The sequence below is a fragment of the Hippoglossus stenolepis genome, chromosome 15 (assembly GCF_022539355.2).
Source record: "Hippoglossus stenolepis isolate QCI-W04-F060 chromosome 15, HSTE1.2, whole genome shotgun sequence".
Lineage (NCBI taxonomy): Eukaryota > Metazoa > Chordata > Actinopteri > Pleuronectiformes > Pleuronectidae > Hippoglossus > Hippoglossus stenolepis.
The window spans coordinates 10341785-10362719 of record NC_061497.1 but is presented as its reverse complement, the minus strand read 5'-3'; the positions used below and the strand labels follow the sequence as shown (position 1 = coordinate 10362719).

At 42.5% G+C, this 20935-nt stretch overlaps 1 protein-coding gene across 1 annotated transcript; it reads right to left on the bottom strand.

Moving 5' to 3' along the window:
- Nucleotides 1-43: 43 nt before the first annotated feature.
- Nucleotides 44-20518, bottom strand: LOC124854848 (ubiquitin-associated and SH3 domain-containing protein B-like). The gene is made up of 14 exons (XM_047343411.1): nucleotides 19916-20518; nucleotides 7767-7820; nucleotides 7368-7554; nucleotides 6099-6297; nucleotides 5724-5893; nucleotides 5413-5621; nucleotides 4385-4529; nucleotides 4047-4167; nucleotides 3816-3938; nucleotides 3112-3204; nucleotides 2516-2660; nucleotides 2311-2417; nucleotides 1289-1398; nucleotides 44-1187 (listed from the first exon to the last, which is right to left on the bottom strand). The coding sequence occupies exons 1-14, from the start codon at nucleotides 20059-20061 to the stop codon at nucleotides 1050-1052; spliced, it is 1947 nt and encodes a 648-aa protein (XP_047199367.1). The 5' UTR covers nucleotides 20062-20518; the 3' UTR covers nucleotides 44-1049.
- Between the last annotated feature and the right edge of the window lie 417 nt (nucleotides 20519-20935).

The following is a 20935-nucleotide window of genomic DNA, read 5'->3' as shown; positions in this document are numbered from 1 at the left end:
TTTTACAGATCACATGGTGCAGGCTGATGTATATAAGCCGACATACCTCCACAACTTTGCTTTATTCATTGGTGAGAGATTTTCTGTGTCATACAACAAATAAGTGGTATAGGCAGAAAGCATTTTAATCATCTGACATGATCAAAGAAATACTGAAATGCAATGAAACGTGTTTGAAAAGCAGTGTGGTTATCAGGCTTACAGAGAGTGTGTGTCAGGGTCATGATTAACAAGCAACAAGGTTTAGTCAATGCATCTGGACATAAGTAACAACCCATTTCATTATATTGATTTCTAAGTTTGTAACAGAAACGGCATTGCCTCCACATACTGCCTGCAGACCACGACCTCACAGGAAGCTTAAAGGATTCACGTGGGCACACACATGTTAACTTAAGAGGAATCGCTTAATGATATGACATTTACAGGGATAAAACATTTGTGATAATCTTCCCACCACAGCACCAGAAGTAATGAAGATCAGTTCTTCCGTTTCTGATTGTCAACATTTCTTTTGTGCTTTTTCTTCTGCAGGAGGGTCACAGCTACGGGTTAAATAATAACACATGGAAAAAGTAATTCTGTGGTACAAGTCCTCTCATTGAACTCTTGTCACAGTGTGTGTGCGAAGGCAGCAGAGCAGAGTCTTCATCGGCCCTTTCCTCCTGAGCTGGAGCCACAGACGGGGGGCTTCATGTCGCAGCTTCTCGTGGCATAAAACCAGGCTCATCAGGAACCTTCAAGCAATCTCCCGATATTCTAGCTGCACCTCTACATTTTGGGTCAAAGCAGAGGAATGTTGACGGCCATGCCACCGACCTGTAGCTCCGGTTTTGGCTGTGATCTCCAAACAAACCGGATTTTTCTCTTTCCTGAGCCGTACGTTTGCCTCGCTTTATGCATATTTTCTTTTGCACGATGACAGAAGCCATAGTTAGGTTTGCTTTTTTTGGTCGTTGGGCTGGATTTATAGCAGTGTGAGTTAAAAAATAAATACTTTTTCAGCAGTTCAGGGCAGCTGAAAGACAGTGAGCCAAACAGCGCATCCCTCAGTCTTGTGTTAGCATCTCCCTCCAGTTGAAACTGTGATTGGGTCCGTGTGTCAGAGGCATGATGGGTGGGTCAGTCAACTGCCACACCCCCGTCTCACCCATTTCTTCACATGCACAAAAACCCAAGTAAGGAATCTGCACAGAAAAAGCAGACAGATGAGATTGTTATCAGAGAAAAAGAGATGCGGAGAGGATAGAATTTTTAAGACGCATCGTCACTAGAGGAGCGGACTGACCTTTCGGACAACCTGGACAAAGTCCTTCGAGTTTTGGGGACTCAGGCCTTGCATCTGGCGAGTGCAGGCCTCCAGGGAAGAGGCATGGGCCACGATCAGGACTGTGTTTCCTGTGAGAAAGAGGTAGAGACGCACATTCCACAGATAGCTCTCTCTCACTGTGATGTTTATGAACACTCACCAGTCATTATACGCAGTTTGAAGTGTTCAGGCTCTTTGACATAGAGGCTGGGACAGTATCAACAGAAAAATTTTTGCTTTTGGCCCCCTGATCAAAAGTAAACATTTAGATTCTGAAGGCAAGGCATTTTCTTTTACAATTATGTTACCCTATTAATTTTGAAGGTTATATTATGTGTGTATATAGAGTCTGGTACATTTTCTTTGGATAGGGCTAGCGAAGAAGGAGCATGTTTCATTGTTCAGTTTACATTTTTCTTTCATACTCGGTGCGCACTGGCCACCATAGATTATAATTCCAACAAGAAAAAACTAATCAAAACAGGAAGCTGTGAAATATAATCATCTCAAAAACAAAATAGCCAAAGTAGCAAGTGGATGTTGCCGACATTTTGTGTTTTCGTAAAGACCGTGGATACGTGGCAGTTCTTGTGCATTCACATGGTGTCAGAATAATCGTAAAAAGGAGTTCCCGGCTGGAAAAACAACTCCGAAAGTCGGCGAACATTTTGGCATACGAGTTGCTGAGTTGTAGGCGTCTTGTTATCTATAAACCAATAAATATAATTCTACAATTCGCTCTAAATAGTAGCTTCTAATGTGAATTTGTCTTATGTTTAACTTTTGTCACTTGCAAACTGCATGTCCATCTCTCACAAGTGTCTCACACCACTTTTTAGACAATACAGACATTTTATATATATTATATTTTATTATTAAACACCTATCACCCCTGTCCTTTTATCTTTGCTACCTTTTACATGAACACACCCACATTAGAACAACACTACTCTGGCATTGGGACCTTCATACGAGCACGGGGATGCACATTTCCACTTTACCTAGGCTCTTGCACTCGGCCAGGATCTCTCGTGTCACTTGGAAGCTCCGGCTGATGTAGGTGTCGTAAGACTCTGAAACCACCAGCTTACTTACGGGAATATGAGGTCTAGGAGCAAAACCGTAACCAGAGAGGGTTATTGTCAACCGCAGCATCACAGATTACAACAAAAAAAGTGCATAGATTCTATAGCACTTGCTGTGTACCTGTATGTTGTGTCCACACTCAGGTTAGCAGCAGCCAGCTCAGCCGGGGGGATCCAGCTGGGTAAACACGTGCCCGAAACCCACTTGGTCCATTCAAACAAACCAGGCTCCACTCGGAGTTTTGTCTTTCCCTCCTGCTGGAGACCTGCCGCATAGAGAAAACATGTCAGAGAGGAAGTCGTGTCTTCTGGTCACACTGGCATTTATTCAATGTCAGTTTGACCTGCTCTGTTAGAACTTGTGTATAAAATCTATAAAGACATCTTAATGTGAACAGCAACAAGGTTTTGACAAAGAAATATTTCTAAAAAAGAAGAAAAAACATTCATTAGGTGCAAAGACATGAAAAGAAGTTAGACTTTCTGTTGAATCTCTTTCTTCTCCAGTGTCCGAGTGACGTCTCAAGGTACAACAGAAGGTTTGTTGTTAACATTTAATGCTTTAAATAATGAAACAACCACACATCTAAACCAAACTGAAGGTTTAAGATCCAACATTGTGAACCATTCCAGCTGAGGAGCCGAAAAAAGATGCTGTGTCAGTTGTCTGTGACCGTGGTCGGAGTATTGACGAGGGAAATGAAGACGAGTTCCTACCCTGCACAATGTGCTGAGCTGTCTGGACGCAGCGGAGAGAAGGAGAGCAGTAAACGAAGTCTATCCCTGTGTGGCTTTCCAACAGAGCTTCACCTGTGATGGATCAAAAAACACTGTGAGTCTTATGTCAGGCATCTTGATTGTTATATAATTAAGGAAACATAATTATCTCTGCCAAGGAGGTTATGATTTGATTTTGTTCGTCACTTAGCTGGATCATGCAAACACTACTGGACGGATTAACACAAAACTTGGTGGAAAGATGCGGGAGGGGTCAGAGAAGAATCCATAAAATGTTGGTACAGATCCAGATGAGGGGGCGGTTCCAGGAATTTTTATCACTTTCTTTACACTGTGAGATAGGATGTTCTTCAACATTTTCCTTGATTTCTTACAGAATAATTAAGGATCTTGATGATAAAAGTCAGTCATGTTTAGGGGACTCATATCTATTAGTGTGTGCATTTTGGTGCAGATCAAAATAAAAATATGGATAGAGTGAAATGAAATGTGGTTCCATGAGGGGACAGCTGCCGTGGCGGAGGTATGTGCTCTACTGACAGCCATTCTAGTATTTGTAGTGTTAGCAGTATCCGTCTTTCAATCATTTAGTCATCTGTGGTAACTATTCATTAGTACTTTACAAAGTGATTTAAACAACACCAGGAAAAGAAAAGAAATCCAATAAAAAAAGATGCACTTACCCACAAGACGAGCCTGGGTGGAGCCAAACACTGTAATTGGACAATCTTTATCATAGTCCCGATGACCCCCGGCTCTGGCCGGCAGGCTGGACGGCATGTTGAGATTAGAGCGAACGTATCGACCTTCACGGACACAAATGAGACTCTTATGAGAAGACAGAAATACTCAAGTCAAACGTGTCTGATGTCCGTCTGCAGGGTGAAAAGGTGTCATCTCCCCTGCATGCTAACCTTTGGAGTCAAAGCACTGAGTGACCCAGTGTTTCCCAAACACCACGTCCATCCTCTCCCCATGGCGACACACAAACAGTCTCATCTTAGACAGGGAGGACTGACTCGGTGGCCTCGACACCTGAGAGGAAGATTTCAAATTGTGAGGAATTGGACACAAGCTGACACAGCATTGATCTGAAGCTGGATGCCTACACAGCTAATCACAGCACTCATTGGAAGGCACAACATTGCCACTAGAGAGCAGCAAGGTTCATGATGTTGTTTTCACTTCATCATACAGCCTGAGGATACTTAGTTTTAAAAGGAGAAGTCCCACAATACAAAAACCACTGTACCTGCAGGGGAGGACAGAGGCCGGCGAGGCTGGGAGAATCCACCAGACTGTCGAGTAGACTGTCGTTGATCTGTCCATCAAACAACAACCCGCCCACAGTGCTGCCAGAGTTAGATGGAGAGGCACAGTTGAGGATGGAGTGTGACCTGAGAATCGGACAAACGCACAGAACTCAACTCAAGTTTCAAATATGAGTAATACATTTATCCACAGTAAGAAAAGAAATTAAATTAAATAACCAACTACTGTGCACTTAACAGTATGAAGTGATATGACCTTGCAGAAAAACAGGAATAAACGGTGACCAGACTTTTGCCATCAAGGCCCCGAGGCTTTGAAATCCTTACCTGAGGAGATTAACCTGTTTTAAAATCATTGCTTCTTAAAACATTTTTTTATCCAAAAGACTTTAAATTATTTTTAACTTGTTTTCATGGATGTTTATTGTTACGTTTCTTATTTTAGTTTTGTCTCATTTTGTTATATTTTGTTTTATTCCCTTGTATTTTGTAAAGCACTTTGTAACCTTGTTTAGCTACAGAAAGTTGTATTATTATTATATTATTAAAAAACAATGGTAAGTAAAATTGTTTTTGTTAAGTCGTGAAAATATCAATAGAGTGAGAGGACTGAATGGAAGGAGGAAGTGAGTTCTGTAGTTTAGTGTCAGCTGCTGAGAAATTCCTATGACTGTGAAACACAGCATGTTCAAAGGGTATAATAATAATGTGGGGGCGAAGAAGCCCAGTCACAGGGCCAGTAAGAAGGCAGGCTAACACAATGATTCATTTCTGTTCTCTTGCTGTAACCTTTCCAGCTGCCACGACAACATTTTCTTATTTGTGCTGTAAAAAAAAACACACTGGAGAGATTTGCAAGTTTGAGATAGAAGGGAAGTGGTGTCAAAAAGGGACGTTTTGGTTTTGGTGATGATCTGTCACTGGTCTGTGCACAATCTCAGGTGCTTCCACTACACCTCCATGGATTTTGTTTGTGTCTGTGCAGAGTATCGCATTTGGCTTCCCGTACCCGTGAACAACCCAGGTGTCTGACTCATCGGCACGGTTGACGTAGTTCTCGGGCAGCAGGCCGGACAGCCCCGTGCTCAGCGACGAGCCGTACACCCAGCCCTCGCTGGCACTGCCCTGCTCCGCCGGAGACGTGAAGATGAAGTCCCCCGTCACCAGCTCGAGCTCATCATCATTCTGTGGCAAGTATGGGTACATGACTTGCAGTGTCTACAGGGGGCAGACAGTGAACAACCATTAGACAGTGGTGATAAGAAGTTCAACATTTCTTCCACTTAATGCAAATAACTAAGTAAGGGAACCTGTATCTACCTCGTGGTTTGCAAATCGAATGTCCCGCGAGAAGAGCACAGACAGCCAGTCACAGCCCGAAGTCACATCCACGTCTTTGGCTAACTTATCCAAAATTGGAAGGTGACTGGCTTGGAAGTGGTACGCCAAAGTGACATGGAGTTGTTTCTTATGGGGCTCCACATGAACATCTGGATAAAAGAGGAACATTTGAACACCAGATATATGACAATGATGTAAAGTTCCTTTTACATTCTTTGGATTATAAAGGTTCTCTGCTGACATTAACACACAATGAATATATATCATCTGGTGATACAGTTGCGATAATCCCCAAAAGATGATTACAGTAAATGCAATAAGTCCACATCTGGCAGTTTATAATGTGACTCAAACCTGCTTTAGCTTCTGCTTCTGTGGCAAAATCAGCAGCGAAGCTCTTCAGCACCTCCGCCACCTGCTCCTCCACGAAGAGGCCGATGAAGCTCGAGGAGGTGTAGGGCTCCAGGGGGAGGGGCATTGGTATGCGACCCTTCCACTTGGCCACTGTGGTCTGGAGAGCTTCGGACAGAGCCTCCACCTTCCCGTCGGCACACTGAGAAAAAGCAGAGACAACAAAACAGGAAAGTCAGCGTCAGCAGTGAAACAGGGAGCACCCGGTCATTACATGAGACATCCATCACATGTGCCCATGAGACATAAATGAACGTCAAAGAGGTGGAATCATGATCCAACAACAGCCATGCTAGGAGTATTTAATACAAAAAGCTGAGGTTGATATTATTTTTGCAGGTTTGGTCAAAAAACAAATATTTAGCAGATACAACTTTGGAGCAGATGGTGGAATTTGATGAGGGGACCACCACAGTTATTAAAGTTCATAATCTGGGAACCATGAATCACTTTTTGCACCAAACTATGCAGGAGATGTTGGGATATTTGCTGTTGGCGTTAGAGATAAAGTGGTATGATACAAAAAAATGGTAGAATTTATCCTCTGGGAACCATGAAGGTCTGTATCTTTTACAAAATAATCTATCATGTAACAAGGAGCACATCAAAAAATTAAGAATAGAGCTCGACAGATACAGATTTCTGGGGGCTGATGCTGTTACCAATATTAGGGAGTAAAATATTTCTGATACCAATACATTGGCGGATATGACAAAACATTAGCATTGATTTTTAAGATGTTATATATATAACAAAGAAATGTAATTGAGGCATGATATTTTACAGTTTAAGCTATATTATAAATAAAATGAAAAAAATCCATACAGCCAAATATATTGAGAAAGAAGATTTTTTTTTTTACATAAAATGTGTAAACATAGAGGAAGTGGGGTCAGAACAGGGATTTATCATGAAGAAATGACAGGGAGTCAATGAATTCTGCAAACTAACAAGATAATATGAAATTTAGTTTAGTTTCTTAGAGAAACATGAAAGTAAACTTGAGGAAAACCGCATTTAATGAATTCCATGTTGTTGACTGTATGCTCATGAAGAGCTTTAGTGAGATGAGACAGGATGTCACACACACACACACACACACACACACACACACACACACACACACACACACACACACACACACACACACACACACACACACACACACACACACACACACACACACACACACACACACACAGAGAGTCTGACCATGAAGAACTGGCAGAGGGTGATATGGGGGAAGATGTTGTGCGCCTTATTCTTGCCACAGGAGAGGCGGGACTGCTGCCAGAAGAGTGAGAGCTGCTGCAGCAGCGGCCCGCTGGGTCGCAGATATAACACATATTCTCTGGGCAGAGGGTCGTCCAGGAAAGGGTCGTCCACATGGGAGAAGAGCCTGGAGCGACACACACACACACACACACAACCAATAAGACTGAAGGTGAGGACGGCCAACATCCAGCAGAGGGCACTACTGTTGACACGGCACAGTGACACGTCAATGCAAACGTTAAACTGGGTCAGGGGCATGTCAGGTTTACCTTTGTTAACATTTTCATTTTCATTAATAAGTGTGAGAGAGCATTTAAGGAGAAGTGTAATTCTCACCAGTCACAAGCTGCCTGCACGTTTTTGCCTCCTGTTGAAACCAGAGCTTTCAAGCTGCAAAGAGAAAAGAGGAGGTCAAAACACAGTCAGAAAAATCAATAGATTCTCTTCCGGACGCGGTTATTGGGAGGAGATTGCTGCGCTTCCACATGTCAGCAAACCGAGAACCCAAGAGAGCTGGGAAATGACAACAACTGCACTATAATTCACAAAAGGAACAGGGGTTCTTAAATCATACCGGAGGTTCAGAGGAACAGCTCGGATATGGATTTGAAACAGTTGTATTGTTTGAAATCTCCGGCTCCAGCACTAGTTTAGTGTGTTCAACCGCTCAGTAGATGCATGAAGCTGAATCAGGATGTGGTTTTGTTACAGGTGAGTCGGTTCTAGAGAAAACCAGCTCTCAATCTTGGTTTTGACAATGAATTCCTGCAGCAGCAAAAGGTCACAATGTTAAAATCTCAAAATGTGACAGTGATGCTGAGAAAAGTTATCATCAATCCCTTGTGTCTTAGTATAATCAACAATAATAAGAAAGATGCAGTGTCTGTGTCCGGAGACGAGATTTAGCTGAGTCATTTCGTTGACTCTAATTTCTCCAGACGTTGCTGAAACAAGAGAGAGCTGATAACATGATGACTCTTGAGTGCTCATAATCTAATTAGTGTCTTTTTATAAAACCTCTAGCATTGTGGGCCGCCTCTGAAGGGATTCACTGGGTCGAGCAGCTTTCTTCTTCTCTTCTGTTCAGAGAGGATGAACGGAGAATTTCTAAATGTGAGTGTAGTTCTGGAGGTTCACATACATCTCCGGCCTTCTCTCAGCCAATCAACGCATCAGCGACACACTGTTTGAACACACTACACTCTTATACAGCCTGATCTAAAACGATCTGGCAAAAACTACACACAACATTCCTAAATGAGTGTGTATATGTTTAAGATACAAAATGGTGGGAGCTGAGAGTACAGCCGTTTTCAGACATGAACAACGGAAAATGTCCGGCCAATCGGGACTTTGCCTTTAAGATATGAAGAATGCAGCAGGAGATTGTCCAGGTCAGACATGTTCCCAACAACAACAACAGGAAAACATCCAAAGCATTCAGGCGAGAGGTGGCGTCTGGGTAGAGAATGCAAGAGGCAGGACATGACGTATAAATAAATAAATAACGTTTTTCAGTCTGAAGCAACAGAAAATTACCCGCACATCGTCTCCGAAGAATTTAACCTTTAAAACTCTACCACAAGCCATGCGAGCACTTCTCCTTTCAGCTCCAGTTCTTTATGTGAACGACAGCGAAATGCAAAGTCAATGAGAACCAACCCAGCACCATTCACTTCATCAGATATCCAAACACGAGAGCTCCATCCGGCTGCTGTGCTTTATTTGCTGCCCATTAAGACAGCACTGCCTGTCACTGTTCAGACTGGTTGTTCTCATGAGTAGAAAATAACAATCTATAGCTGAGGTTACAGTTAAGTGAGTGAGCAGAAGCCGTGTTGATTTGTACCATCACACATCCACTGTTAACACAATATTGTGTTGTCAATGTCAACAGTGCCCATTGTGCCACTCTAGCGCTCAAATCCAATGAGCCATTTTAAATGTGTCCCACTGAGAGGGTCCTAAATAGAGCAAAGTCCCCACAGCCTGGGGCAGTGTGCCCTGACAGAGCGCAGAGCGCAGGGAGCTCCAATGCGACCGCATCAAAACAGATGGCTCACACAAATCTACTATAGCATGCACACACAAATATAATAATGTGCAAATATAATAATATGCAGGTTGAACTAAGATTGAATACAATCTACAAAGACAGAGAAGCACAGTCAAAACGTAAGCTGCTTACAGACATGCTCTGGATAATCTCCTGAAATTATTCAGAGGGGCTGAATGTGAAAACACAAGTGTCAAGAGTCAGTAACTTCGGACAATCGCTGCACTAAAAACTCCACAGAATCTCTGACAGCCCATGTGAGAATACAGCAGGAAAATGTCCGGAGAGTTCACCATGAGCAAGTGGGCGTGAGGATGATAAAGAGGTACCACACATGCAGAAGACGGCAAAGATGATGTCATCTTGGAAGGACAACAAGATACGAGGGCGTTTGGTGATAAGGGTCGGCGCCGGTATCTGTGTGCTGTAAACAAACACTTGATTTCCACAGCGGAATGTATACGTCATGTCCTGTCTCCTACACGCTCTCCCCAGACGCCAGCCCTCGCCTGAATGCTCCGGAGACTTTCCTGTTGTTGTGAACATGTCTGACCCGGATTATCTCCTGCTGCCTTCTTCATATGTGAACGGCAAAGTCCAGACACCATTGACAGCTTGATGAGGAAAGAGATCATGAGGTTAAATAGAGTGGGTTTTCTTTTCTGATGTGGACCACCAAGATAAATAATAGCTCCTCTTCCTATAATAGCAAAAGAGGGCACTTCAAAAGAAAATGCAGTTTATCTATGTGATGAATTCATACAGCAAAGGTTTAACACTGAATGTAGTTATGTAGAATGGATAACATGCTCGTAGAAAGAAAATCTTCCTCACTTATTATAACCTTTCTTATGAATAAAACTGAATCAACACCTTAACATATCACACACAATAAGAACTCAACTGCTCATAAACACATTTAATACAAACATCGTTAATTTTGTCTGAGTTTCCGTCTGCACAAACAGGAACTGCAACATATTCAAAGTCGTTTTTCTCAACACCTAACGCTTTCACATTGTGGTTTGGTGACAGATCTGCAGCTGATCCACGTTTTGTTTCTCACAGGGCTGCAACCTCAAATTATCGTTACTGTTGAGAATTGTTTTTAACAGCACGATTGTTATAGGCACAGAAAATGATCTCTCAAACTATTGTTTCTGACAACAACAATAATGTACTGATGATGCTAAAAATTGCAGATAGACAAACTTTTCAATCCAAGCTTCCCACAGGGCCCTTCACAGTTGGGACCCTGGGTATTGATGCCCCTTCTGGCCTTTCTAATGCATGGGTGACTTTGAGTGAGTACCTGCCAACGTCCATTGGGGGCCCCAGGCAAAAGGGACCTGGGGGGGGGCCCTATACGAATCATGTTGTTTCTGTGAACTAACAAAATCAGCCATTCTAGGATGCTTTGCTTACCCCGTCGCAACACCCATATGTGCAGCTGCAAAACTAGACTGTGCACGGTGCATGTGTAGAAGCTGCTGAGGGTTATACTTGGCCAAATTTTCTACAACTTGTTCTTTGTATTTCTTCACCAGGTGCAGGTCAAGGTGAGACCCACAAAGATGTAAACACCAAGGAGTTTAAAAGAGCTTGCTCTCCGCCTCAGTCTATCCAATGTGCAGTGGTGGGTGTCGCTTCGTCCGTGGATAAATTATCGTCTGCTGACGTTTAGAGAGAGATTATTGTCCTGACACCACTTCTCCAGACCAGCCACCTGCCTCCTGCTTGCTGACTCATTAACCCCAGACATCAGTGCAAGTTTGATGATGTGATGTTCTGGGAGGCCACACAGTCATGGGTGTAGAGCTTGCAGACTACAGGACGGACCCGTGGAGCAGACAAATATAGTTGTCCCTGCTCTTTAGGTGTATGAGGGCAGTGTGTGCTGCTGTACTAATGGCATCCTCTTTTTGACCTTGTTTGGTCTACACAAGAACTGGAGACGGTACAATGTGTCTGTAACAACAATCTGGATGTAATCAGGAGGATTCTCTCAAAGCTATTTCTGCACTATAGAAGTTTGTGCAATGGGCTTTAAGAGGCTGAGACATGTTTTATCCTTATCGGTGGTCCCTTGATGGTTGTTTTACAGCAGGCGTGGATTGAGGTTTGTGACAGGGACAAGTCCACACAGATATCTGCCAGCATTGATAAGCTGATTTTAAGTTCTTGTCCAGGAATGTTTTTGCTTCAGCTGCAGATGAGATTGTGAATAGTGGATTCAACTCTACAATGTTAAATTCACCTGCTGTGATGTGTCGGTCAGTGATCTCACTCTTGCTTCTACCTTTTTCTAGTCCCTTCCCTATTGTCCATTCCCTGACACATGTCTTGGATGTTAGCAGTGGTTTAGTGACCCTAGTTTTCCAGAGTAGAAGAAAGTCAAACTAACTTTCTTTCTTTCGGTTTCCATTTCCCGAGGCAAAAGAAATGTGGGACACCGACATCTCCAGAGACAGAAGGAGAGGAGTAGCAGGGAGCTGCAGAGCGACGACAGGAGATGGAGCTGTGCCGGGCAGAGTTAGCAGAGGCGTTCCACAGGCAACTTCTCTCCCTTATGAGCCAGCAGGTTTTGTCCAGGAAGCTGGGACATCCTGCACCACAGCTCTCTGCATAACATCTGCTGTTTGATCATTTTGTCATTTTTTTTAATCAACTCAATATTTTTGTGACCAAGAGTTTGATTTTGCTCGATTGAAAGTTCCTTTTTTAAATGTATAAAACGGTGACAGACAAACTGTGCTCGATAACTGCATCCAACCCAAAGGCTTCCCCTTTGCTCTTAGAAAGAACTAAGCAAGTTATTTATAAACTGCATTTCCTGTTCACAGCTAGAGAAAGATTAAAATATTAGAGACAGCCAGGGACAGAACTCACTCTAGATTAGCTATGGTTTCAAATCAGCCGCACTGTGTGAGTAAATGACAATGAGCATTATTAGATGAGGGCCTCTGCCCCAATGAAATAATGTCGTGCTTTTCATGGCTCTATATTGCCAAGAAACAAGAAACAACAAGGAGATCATATTATAACGTAACAAGTGTATTGAAATGAGCAAAACTATGCCTCCCTGGCAATACACTTGTGTGAAGTTGTAGCTACATGCTCTCAAGGGCCCCTCCCTGACTCAGCTCTTAGGGCGATTCAACATTTCCTGTTTACAAGCCGATGGGGAACACACATTACAAACCCCTTATCGCACTACGAGCACTGAGAGCACTGCCCGACACCAGACTGCTCCCTAAGGAGAGCCCCGTCAGCTGAGGAAATGTGATTCTCTGCGTCCAGCCTGGTCAACCAGCCCACACCGAGCCAAACACCTGATGTTTTGACCTCTTCATTGACCTTCAGTCAGGGGGAATTACGAAAGAAAATGTGACCATATGAATCCAGCTTTCAATATTTGTTCAGTATTTGATGTGAGTCCATAGACTGTAAGATGGACAACACTCCACTTCCTCTCGCTATCCAGAAATGAAGTTACAGATAGGACCTCTGCCATCTAGCACAGGAGGAAGAGTCTGCGCAGCAGCGATATGGGGATGAATCCATTGTAGCGTGGTCCAATAATAAGTACTTCAAAATTTTAAAAGACATTTTTTTGTTTGGTCCATGAACTGTCTATGAACATGGAGGAGGCAGGATTTATGACCTATTCTGCAGTCTGAAGTTCAATAATTATCATGTTGAAGCTTTATCCCGGAATAAGATGCTGTGTTTATTTTTTGGACTTTACTATAGTCATAGCATGAAACCAAACATTATTAGAGATATGAGGACTTTTCTTTATACATTTCTGTTTGTGTACAGATAGAATATGGATGTCTGTTGATTAAAGAAGTTAAGCACACATATTTTCAGTTTTTTATTTACTTCCTATTTGTACAGCAGTGTAGCTGTTCTTCCTATTTGTACAGAAGTACAAATAGGAAGTACAGCTTCATTATTATTATTATATTTTCTTCCCTTTGGACAGGGCCAACCTAGCTGTATCCTCTCTCTGCAAGAAAATGAATAAGAAATAAGATTTAAGTGTGTTTTGGGGGCCCGCAACCTTTATTTTAGGGTCAGCAAAGCCACTAACAAGGCCAGCTCCTGGTGATGTACGCTCATAAAGCTTTTCTCCGAAGCTGACAAGGCAACATTTCAGTACCACATGTCTAACAAGGCCAGCTGTGTGCAGCCGGTGTCTGGAACCGCTTCTCTTCCTCTCACTTTATTATTTCTGGAGAAGAGAGATGAGGAGTACACATGTTCAGGCAGAAGACAGAGACTGACACCATGGAACCAACTGTCTGGTGTAAAAGATGTTAATAATATTCCTCATTGGAGTTTGGTGTCCATCAAGCTTGTCAGTTTGAACAAATGATAATCAAGGCTTCTGTCAAACCTAAAGTGCTGTTTTATTTTCAGCGCTGCCTGACGCCAGTGAAACAAGTCAAAGTGCACAAAGCAAACATTTCGCTAAGAATAACCGAGGCACAATGCCAAAACTGTGAGGCATCGTTCAGCAATCCTCTAAGTCCCAGGCTGCGTCATACAAAACAAGTATGAGAGCTACATCCATGATTCGTAATAGGCGTCTTAAAAAAAAAAAAGAGGAAAAAAAACTTTAAAACATCCAAACTCTATAATAATCTAATTTATAATCAATAATCAAATCTGGGAATATGATCTACTAGTCAATCTGTCAAAAGATTTAGATATGTAAGAACTGTGGTAACTCAGTCAGTGTATCCAACTGCGAGTGACGTGTGAACCCCCTGCTTCAGCCGCCCTCAAACCACCATCTCAACAGAGCGCTCAGTCAAGGTCACAAGCCACTTCCGGAAATGGGCGACTTCCTCTTGGTCGTCTAGAAGCTGTGTGTGCTTACGAGCTGCACACGCAGAAAGTTTCCCAAGTACAGTTTGTACACACTGTGCGTCATGATCACCTTTATCTGGAGCTCTTACGGGACAAAGTTGTCACAGTGCAGTTTTTTGCCACGGTAGAAAAAAGTTTTACATGTGGTTTTTACGTGTATGGTTAAAGAGCACAGTCTCACGTAGTCGGCACACACACTGACTTCCTCTTCAACACACAAAAGCTTGGGTGAAGAGAAAATGTGAATTTACCGTACATAGCCTGATGCAGCACAGTAACCACAGCGACCTTTAAGTTTTCTGCTAAGGAAGCAGGATGGAACACACCATAAACACGTCTGGGCCTTAAGACAGTTTCATGTGCATCAAATGAGCAACCTTCAAGAACTGTATCACTGTTGAACATGTTAAAGCAGAAGCTACTTTTCACATTTCAGTGAACCGTTATGACGCACGGTTGTGTTGTCAGATGTCATCGGGCTAAGTCAGTCCTACAGGCCCTTATCATGGGGTTAGTCGAGCAATAATGATTATGCTAATGCTATGCTAATCAATTACTTAATCAACGGAGGATTAAAATCTGCGTATAACTACTTATTTAAAAATGACTTTTGCTGGAAAGAAAATAATAAAGCACCATATGTGCTTCAGGCTCCATATCCGGGCACAGGCTTTTCCCCCCAAAGTGTGGTCTTAGAATTTTCCACAGGCTAGTGTCACTGTAAGAACGTGTGTGATTGGTGTAAAATGTCACATGATAGTGTCGTGCTCCTTTACGGGAAACTGCTCCTCTTCTTCTGGTTCAATGCCACCGTCTCCATGATGTTAGTACCAGATTAATAAAAAGGCTTTGAGGCTGTTGCCCTAACTAAACTAAACAAAGCTGCAGTAGATGATTGAAAACTGCATCATAGTCAAATGTGTTTCTATTTCGGTTGAGTTTTTTTTTTTGCACGGCTGCTTTGAGGCAGGTTCGTGCTTCGTACGCATTGCTGACATGTCGCATTGCTGACATGTCGGAGCCGCAGACGTGCTTTCTGCTCACTTTGCTGTTGTGAAGTTTCTAATGCTTCTCAAAACCAATTCATTTGTTTAAATTAAAGTATCGTTATGACCACTACCGTAGGTTCCCGTGTCCAGCCGAGCAGCAGAGGGACTCATCTTTGTGATGAGTGTTTACAGTTAACATCTATGCAGCTCCAGTATTTTAGCCACTAGCATTTAACATTTAAAACTACACACACTCATCATTTGTCTTCCTGTGTTAACCAGGCTTCACTTGAACTGAAAGATGGTTCCTCTAAACATGTGCCGATTTAAATTTACTTCCTACAGCCTGTTCTGTATTCAACGGTCACCAGTTGACTAACCAGTATTTTTATTACGCACAAGCACAATAGAATATAACTAGAATACCAAGGAAATTGAAACAAAACAAGAAGTTAATACTTCACCCACTTTTACCACAGTGATACAAGAAAGTGCTAGTTACACAAGTTCTATTAATGAAACACAAACGTATGATTCACACACACTGAAGGAGAAATTAAGTCATCTGTTTTTCCATGAATGTGTGCATCACTGAATGAGAGCAGTGTTCCTCAGTATTTTATTTAGGAAATTGTGTGTGTTTTAGTAACCTTGGGGAGAGTTTACATTCTACAGTTTACAAGATTTAACACATTTATGATGATTTGTAGACAAACTATTTGTTGACTATAAGTATTTCGCCACCAGAGTTCTAGGACTAGAGAATTTGGGGTAAAGTAGAGGCCAAGTACTCACGCAGATATGTTATATACAGTTCATTCAGTTGAGCTCTTAAGAAAATGTTCCATATTTGGGCTGCAACAAGCGATTATTTTCTCACTCAATCACTTAATTGTTTTGTCCAAGAAATTGTGATAATCCTCATTTACAATTTGTCACAGCCCAAATTTTGAATAACAAATGACAATTGGAGTGAGATCTTACTCATCAGAAAATAGTTGCGGTCATAAGCATTTAACAGCACTCCGCCCAATTAAATGTTCATTATAGTCCAACCAAACCTGATCTAACCCTACTCTGGTCCACTCACTGCACGCTATAGCTACCAGAGTCACAGGAATATAACCTGAGAATAGCCGCTTGTGTGTCTGTCACACTCTCAGTCGGATACGTTCCCAAAGTTGCACGCCTCCGACCATCAGGCTCAATCAGCACAGCGAGAGAGATCCCTGTCCAGACAGCTCCTATCCGATTACACTGGTCAATTCCTGAATGACTCAGCAGAACCCCCCCAATTAAAATCACAGAGGCTGTTTGGTGTGTGCTTGTGATGATTCATGCTCCCTAGTGCTCAAACACAATGAAGCTCTTGTTCCCTGAAGCGATGACTGATAACTGATTTTCCTATTATTCCCTCTCTCACCACCATCTATGGAAAGGCCTGAGCAAAACTGACATTTATTTTTGATATTTTGGACACGTCCTCATTCAAATCAACATTTTCCCAGTTTCAGATTGTATTATATTTAGCCAAAACTCTTAAACTGCTGCTCATGTTTGCCCAAAACAAAACCTCCATTGAGAAGTTGTTATCAAAACAGTTGCCTGTTTTCACATGGATCCGATATGAAGCAATCCAATGTGCCTGCCTGCTGCTTGTTGCGTGGCAGGTAGTGTACAGTGCGTATATATAAGAGCCTTTTGCTGACAGCAGCTTCCAGGAAATGTAAACACAACTGTTGGGATAAAAGGGAGTGAATAAAGCCAACTGGGTCGGACAAGCTAGAAAGTTATTGGTTAGCTCACTACAGTAATTCAATAACTAGTCCTTTCAATACTCATTTAGTATAAAATGAAGTCTTATTATTGTAGTTTCCTAGTTCTGGTTAACAGGTATGTGACTCCAGTATGCCCAGTTATTTATGCCACACACACACACACACACACACACACACACACACACACACACACACACACACACACACACACACACACACACGTTGATGATGTACCCTGGACCCACTTGTTTTTCTGTGTGGGTGAGTGAAGGTCACTTTGTGGTTGACTGGCACTAAAGTGAGCCGCCGCAAAAAAAAGTTGTGAGTCAAAAAAACTCTGAAAGAAGCTAAAATGATCAATAGAGTAGGAAGGTGCCACGGTTATCTTTTTAACACTAATAAAAAACATGGGATGTCCTATTCGAAAAGGATAAGAAAATATTTCTAATGATACCCAACCAATACTCTCTCACTTATATCTGTATGTTACTACTGGAATAAAGTCACATCAAACTAATACAACAAACTCCAGCACCCAGGGTGATCAGGGTTTTCAGGCCGTTCACACGTTCGTCTTTTGTATTATCCAACTATTTGTGTTCTTTTCTTGTGTCCTCACAGATATCAGACCAGACAGGCTTGAAGTTACCGACGCTGAATTATTCTGCTTCATTATAATTTTAAAGCCTCGATCAAATCAAAGTGTGTTCTCTGTCATCAATAATAGATGCCAGTTTTGCACATATAACCAAATTCAATTGCTCACTCTGTCTGCAGTGGGGCAGGAGGCAGGAGGAGGCAGAGCTGGCGTCTGGCACCATCAAAGCCTGAATGACCTTCCAGTCAGTTTGGTGGAAGATAAGAAGGTTGTATTTTTGAGATACGGCATCAGTGTAGTTAAAAGTGAAAAAAGAAAAGTGACTCTTCACCATTTCTGTCTTACTTAGCAAAGCTAATAAAACTGTCAACACTCCACGATAAATGTTAGTCCCTGGTTTTACTTTGGGAGACGGTTTTATATCCGACAAAGCAGATACTGTAATAGATCCAGGAGTTAATCAGCTCCCAGATGATTCCTGCCACTGACGACTGTGAACTTTTTTTTTTAAATTTCTTTTGATACATTGGAGGCAGTTTGGGGCCCTGCTGTGCGTTCAGAAAGGTTTTTGTGTGAGACGAGGCTGTTCAAATCATCAGGCTTAATATATAACGGGCGTGTCACAGAGAAGAGGAACAATGAGACGGGGACATTATGACTGTAGGTTATCTGATGAGGTAGAGCCGGTGCAGAAAGAGGAGGCTGAGATGTAAAAACTGAGCCGTGAGAACTGACATTGAAATTGTGAAGCGATTAAGTGTCTGTGGCCACAGAAGCCCTGTCACAGGATGTATTCAGGGGTAAAATGATTCAGGCTGGTTCAGGTTATTCTCTGATTCATTGACAATGCAACACGTCTATATTTACCATTCTTATCATTTCTCTGGTTTCCGGTTTTATATGAAAGATGCCTCTGTTGATTGATGGTCTCAGTCACTGAGACTTAATCAATCCTCTACTTCTAAACCAAATACTCGAGCATATCATCAATAATCATTCACCGTTATGCTATGTCTGACCCCACTGACACAAGCAGCGAGCAGACTACACATGACCACTCATGACTGCTCGTCATTTTTGAATGGCATTACATAATCCGCAGGCTACAATCACAAGCCAATACTGCTCGTCTCCTGGCAAATTCTCAAAGTGTTCAGGAGCTATCAGGTTTACAGTTAACAATTCATATATGTTGCGTTGTAATATAATTAATTAAACTCATCATTCATATGAATTTGCTCTACTTTCACCATTAACAACATTAAAAGGCCACTTCATGCATCAGTAATAATAATGCTATTGCATAATATATAGCAACATAAGACTAGAAGGAGTTGCTCTGTTTGCATTTAGTACTTTTAATATTTTTATGGAAACTTTTCTGGTAGTATAAACTTTCACTACTTTTCTTTTTAACTTTGGTTATCAGGACCTTTACTTTTCAGTGTAACACACTGTTGCATGAATGTAATAAAAATATTTCTGCCACCACTATCATATAAGAAAAACAGCCACATCCATAGAACAATGTTACAGTCCAACATACAAACTGATGTTAAAGGGATAGTTCACCCAAAATCATAACCTACTCACCGCTATGACTTTGCAGCCAAATCCAATAGAATTGAAGTAACTGGGGACAACGTCTTCAAACATAAAAAACGATTGTATTGGATTTGGCTGCAACGCTGTTTACCCCTGAAATACCAAAATACTTTTGTGGACTCTAACACTTCACCCACTCCTCCATCAGCATAGTGGTAGAGTAGATTGTCATTTTGGGGTGGACTATCCCTTTAATGTAGGTTTATTTCTTCTGTGTTATTCGCCACTAAAATGGGAAAACACATACATCTGAATAACATACATTTAAACTTGTAGAATGGTCCTGTTGATGAACTTAGTGTGTATTGAAGAGTATAAATGTCAGTTTAAGAGGGGGAAACCACAGCCTGGGACGTGTGTTTACAACAGGCGGAGTAAGAAGCAGACATGTAGTGTCTCCTTGCAGCTGCTGATGTTGATGATGCAGACTGGAAACCGTGTGTGTGTGTGTGTGTGTGTGTGTGTGTGTGTGTGTGTGTGTGTGTGTGTGTGTGTGTGTGTGTGTGTGTGTGTGTGTGTGTGTGTGTGTGTGTGTCTGTGTGTGTGTGTGTGTGTGTCTGTCTGTGTTTGTGTGTACTCACGCCCTGGTCTTGGGGAACCCCATGGACAGCAGCACGTCCAGAGCGGACCCGTGTTTGACGGTGCTCGGCCGGCTCTGGCGCTGCCTCCGCGGGGTCACTTTGGCGTACACGTCCTCTTTCGCTGCCATATCTGACTGCTGCTCCATCAGTGTGTCCGCTCCTCGGCTCCTCTGGCGTATTTACATTTGTTTAGAATCAAGAAGCGATCGGAGGGTTGAAGCAGGAAGGAGTCGGCGGGCTCTTTAATCCGGGAGGACTTGTGCTGAGCGGAAGCGCGTAGAAAACACCAAACCCTGCGAGGAAACGAGCATGTTCTCGGTTCTCGACGGACGCTGTGGGCTGGACCGAGCTGCCTCCTGTCGGCCCGCACATGAAGGGGTCAGCCCCGGGAAGTCAGCTCTGCTCCATCGGGCCCCTGACTCACTGTCCGCCCGCAGAGGAGGTGAGCGGGTCTGGCTCCTGCTCGACCTTCACATCCGGTTCACTGGATGAAGAATATGATGCTAACAGATGAGCTTCCTCTGCACAAGATGTCTTATTTATGAATGAATACAGAGCAGAGAGAGAGAGAGAGAACAGCTCCAGTCCTGTACTGCGGTCCCTTTAATTAAAGAGACAGTACACTTCCCTTAAAGAGACAGTACACTTTCCTTAAAGAGACGGTACAGTCTCCTCAGAGAGACAGTACAGTTTCCTTAAAGAGACAGTACAGTCTCCTTAGAGAGACAGAGAGACAGTACAGTCTTATTGAAGAGACGGTACACTTTCCTTAAAGAGACGGTACAGTCTCCTCAGAGAGACAGTACAGTCTTCATAAAAGAGGCACTTCCTTAGAGACACTTTCCTTAAAGAGACGGTACAGTCTCTCAAGAGACAGTACAGTCTTCATAAAAGTACCTTTCCTTAAAGAGACGTACACTTTCCTTAAAGAGACGTACACTTTGACAGTCATCTTCATAAAAGAGACGTACACTTTCCTTAAAGAGACGTACACTTTCCTTAAAGAGACAGTACACTTTC